At 38.0% G+C, this 4,840-nt stretch overlaps 1 protein-coding gene across 1 annotated transcript; it reads left to right on the forward strand.

Moving 5' to 3' along the window:
- LOC125225717 lies at positions 1 to 418 on the forward strand. The gene has a single exon (XM_048129551.1). The coding sequence runs from the start codon at positions 135 to 137 to the stop codon at positions 354 to 356; it is 222 nt and encodes a 73-aa protein (XP_047985508.1). The 5' UTR covers positions 1 to 134; the 3' UTR covers positions 357 to 418.
- Positions 419 to 4,840: the final 4,422 nt, after the last annotated feature.

Consider the following 4,840-nt stretch of genomic DNA (forward strand, 5'->3'; position numbering starts at 1 on the left):
AGAGGTCAGATTATTCTCGTATCAGTTTTGGGTGTTTTTGGCGGAGTTTATATCTGGAGACCTCTTTTCGAAGAGTATTTCCCCAGGAATAAGCGCGTCTCCCAACCCGAGTCAGCTGCTGAAGTTAAATAAACATGGAAGCAGTCAAACGCTGGTTCAGCACTTCCAGCCCGCTGGTGAAAACCTTGATGGCTGTATCAGTCACATCTGGCCTGGTTGTGGTCCATAGGCTATTTTATGCACCCCATGTGCAGAGGAAAAGGTATCGGCAAGCCGAGGAATGGGCTAACATGATCATAGAACAAGAAGAAGCGGCTGAAGCCGCCCGACTGAGTGAACAACGTAACTCTTACTAAACTAATACCTATAGTTTACTTTACCTTAGTACTTTAATTAATATATTAAAATGTTGTAGTTTCATCTTGTTTCATTTACCTATTTCACCTACAACCTTCATTTCCTGGGGTTGTAGGTAGGCATGTTGGCCACTCTCCAGTCTTCATTCACCGGGAGGTAAGGTCATTGACATTGCATAGAGTTGTGGCACTAGTAGCGAGCGTTCACGGTCATCGATTTAGGTACATCTTATTAGACAGTTTGCGTAGTTTCAAAAGAGAAAGTTGAAGATAAATGGATTGAACAATCAACCCTTTTTCAGAGATTTTATTTTACCAAAAAAAAACAAATGCTTCATACCGGTAAATTTCTATATTTAGAATATTTTTCTATTAATAGGATAGATAACTTTGTGTGTTGCTTTTCACAAGTACTAAACTGATTTTGATGACATAACTAAGTGGTACTACAGTATAACTACTAATAAGTTTACTAATTAGAATGTAGATAGTAAGCTAGCAATAAGGATACAAATTTGCAGTGCCCTTACAGGGTTCATAGCTGTCCACAAAATAAATACTGTAATAACTTTATGTACCTATGAATTTGCAATAAATTACTGATTACCTAAAATCAATAGATAGACATTCAAAGTGCTTACTATTACACTAATTTATTTCAAGGATTTTTTTTTTTTAAAGAGGGAAGGGGGATTACCACAAGCTGATAATTGGACATAATGCAAGCAGCATAAGTAATGTATAATAGGGTTTCTATTATTAGATTTATTAGGGCTTATAATATGGTAATTAATTGCCTAATATAATAGGTAAATAATCATTAAACATTCAACACTATCCCTAGCAAGCAATAACTTCACTGAAATCGTGTTACAGGGCTTTCTTGCATGGGTGACAGTTTAAATATCTCTATCTCTTAACTTGATGCATTGATCTGGCTAGTAGAATTTACCTACAAATAATTATTTTGAATCATAACTATTAAATAGATTACTGGATTTGATGTTTTACAGTCAGTATTTTGTTCGTGTTGATGGGGTGAAAAAATTTGTGTTTCACTGTGGCAAAATTTGTCCTACGTGCCTTGAAACCGTCGCAACGCTCAAGATTCCACTTTCTGAACCACTCGCCGTTCAATATTGGAATCTTTCGCTTACTCGGGTATCAATATTGGCGTGACGTGCGGTTAAACAATGCCCCCATTATATTAATTATGATTATTATGAATCAGTGTCTGTACTCGTACTTACACTGGTTCATACCATCATCATCATCCCCCTCGCGTTATCCCGGTATTTGCAACGGCTCATGGGAGCCTAGGGTCCGCTTTGACAACTAATCCCAAGATTTGGCGTACGATGTTTTCCTTTACCGAAAAGAGACTGGCAAATATCAAACGACATTTCGCACATAAGTTCAGAAAAACTCATTGGTACGAGCCGGGTTCGAACCCACGACCTCCGGATCGAAAGTCGCACGCTCTTACCGCTCTGGGCTCTCAGGAACGTTCCATTTCGCTAATTCCAAAAATAGACTACGTTACTTGACATGCGCGGACCGCGCTCCTGAATGACCCCCGGCTAGGCTTCCAGACACCCCTCTGTACCTACCTAGGAAATCCAGACTGCGTATTGATTTTGAATTTCAAGTACATAACATATCAATACATAAAAAACCGGTCAAGTGCGAGTTGGACTCGCCCACCGAGGGTTCCGTACAAACTTTCAAACTCCCCAGTTAAAATAATCTCATGTTTTCACATAACTCTAACGACTTGACTAGAAGACAAAACCATCTCTCGGTGAATTCGCTAACTAATTTGCGCGACCATAGTATGTTGGTTTTTCAGGGATTATTCTTTTCCCCTCACTAGCTCGGAAACAAGTGTTTTGTCCTTTAATACCAGCGGGTAAAAACGCATTTTATCCACTAGTGGGTAAAGTAATTTGACCTTGAATAAAGTCAAATTAACTGCTTTAAAATTGATTAAAGTAGGTGAATCTAGTAATAAAGATGATTTACCACCCTGTGGAACTACTGGAAGCAGTGATAAACGCATTTTTTGCGTTGTAGTTTCCTCGCTATAGTGAGGTGAAAAGTTTTGTGTTACACTCGGGTGCAAATGTATTTTTCCCCTCACTAGCTCGGAAACAAGTGTTTTGTCCTTTAATACCAGCGGGTAAAAACGCATTTTATCCACTAGTGGGTAAAGTAATTTGACCTTGAATAAAGTCAAATTAACTGCTTTAAAATTGATTAAAGTAGGTGAATCTAGTAATAAAGATGATTTACCACCCTGTGGAACTACTGGAAGCAGTGATAAACGCATTTTTTGCGTTGTAGTTTCCTCGCTATAGTGAGGTGAAAAGTTTTGTGTTACACTCGGGTGCAAATGTATTTTACTTCTCGTGTGTTAAAAAACTCGCAAGTTCAGGATTCTATTCTAGAACCACTCGCTTCGCTCGTGGTTCAACTATAGAATCCTTTCACTTGCTCGTTTTTCAATTCCACACTCTGCGTTAAAATACAACTTTGCCCCCTTGTATAACAAATAACTATTACTTCTCGTGTGTTAAAAAACTCGCAAGTTCAGGATTCTATTCTAGAACCACTCGCTTCGCTCGTGGTTCAACTATAGAATCCTTTCACTTGCTCGTTTTTCAATTCCACACTCTGCGTTAAAATACAACTTTGCCCCCTTGTATAACAAATAACTATTATAATGTTAACCGATTTAAACAATTTTTAGGGTTCCGTAGCCAAAATGGCAAAAACGGAACCCTTATAGTTTCGTCATGTCCGTCTGTCCGTCTGTCCGTCTGTCCGTCTGTCCGTCTGTCACAGCCGATTTACTCGGAAACTATAAGTACTACAGTGATGAAATTTGATGGGAATATGTGTTGTATGAACCGCTACAAAATTATGACACTAAATAGTAAAAAAAAAGAATTGGGGGTGGGGCCCCCATACATGTAACTGAGGGATGAAAATTTTTTTTTCGATGTACATACCCGTGTGGGGTATCAATGGAAAGGTCTTTTAAAATGATATAAAGTTTTCTAAAAAACATTTTTCTTAAAGTGAACGGTTTTTGAGATATCAGCTCTCAAAGTCGTAAAAAGTATGTCCCCCCCCTCTATTTTTATAACTACGGGGTATAAAATTCTAAAAAAAATAGAGGTGATGCATGCTAATTAACTCTTTCAACGATTTTTGGTTTGATCAAAGTATCTCTTATAGTTTTTGAGATAGGTTGATTTAACTGTAATTTTGGCAGGTGTATAAATTGACATAATAAGTTTATTATATTTGCTGCTACGGAACCCTTTGTGCGCGAGCCCGACTCGCACTTGGCCGGTTTTTACTTTATTGGAAAGAAGATGATTTACGTAACATCTCCTATTAATTTGAAGTACTATATACATCCGCAAAGGTGGGTAAATTAAAAGTAAAAATGTGAAGTTTTTTGTGAATTAAAAAAAAAGTTTTCAAGATACAAACACGATATTTTTCCTGTAATATTTAGCATAAAACCAATGTTTCCTAAAATTTTCATAATTTTTCGTTGGTAAACTTCGGAGATAAGGGGGGGGGGACGGTATTTTTTTTTACATTTTCCTTCAAAATTCTTTTTTTTTCCACAACAAAAAAATTATAAAAAATAGTTTATTTACGTTCAATTTAAGCTCTTTCTAACGATACCCCACTTGACCTAGTAAATTGAAATTTACAGTTTGCCCCCCTTTCATTTTGGCCATTTTCTACAATTAAAATTAATAAATTTATAAAAATTATACCTTCTATTTGTAGAGGTTCACAATGTTCACAACTATTTCAAATTTCAAGTTGATAGCATTAGTAGTTCTAGAGATATTTAGGAATGTGACAGACGGACAGAGTCGCACCATAAGGGTTCCTGTTGTACCTTTTGGTGCGTTATGCGTCGCGTGTCTCGGGGGAAGGGCGTCCGCGCCCGCCACCTGAGTGTAAAGCGGCGCGGCGCGCGCCCCGCCGCCGCCACGCCACCTGGGGCGCGTCTTACGTCTTTCCTATACAAAATGTACTGAGGAGACGTTTTTTGAATTACACTTAAGCGGCGTGGCGCGGACGCCCCTTGCGCGCCCCGAGACACGCGACGCATAAGTGGGAACGCTGCCCTAAAAATGCTGTGTATCTTTCTCTTTGTTCGCGAGATAGGCATCACATTATAATATTATATTTTACTGACAAATTGTATAGCGGAATGAGAGCAAGCACTTATTTAAATTACTTTCACTTCAATGAGAGTTAAAAAGTAGTTTGGCGTTGCTACTTGCTACTCGCCATGCCACAATCAAGTAGTGCTGTTCTTTATTTTAGAAATTACTGTTTTTATGGGGAATTGATTTGATGGTTGAATTCAAGCATAAAGTGACAATTTTAAAAAATCAACTGTTTATCACCTGATACTTGAAAGTCAGGCTAGATGAAATAATGGAAAAATG

The sequence above is a fragment of the Leguminivora glycinivorella genome, chromosome 4 (genome assembly GCF_023078275.1).
Source record: "Leguminivora glycinivorella isolate SPB_JAAS2020 chromosome 4, LegGlyc_1.1, whole genome shotgun sequence".
Lineage (NCBI taxonomy): Eukaryota > Metazoa > Arthropoda > Insecta > Lepidoptera > Tortricidae > Leguminivora > Leguminivora glycinivorella.

Coding starts and splice junctions, on each gene's coding strand:
- LOC125225717 (XM_048129551.1), top strand. CDS start 135: ATGGAAGCAGTCAAACGCTGGTTCAGCACTTCCAGCCCGCTGGTGAAA.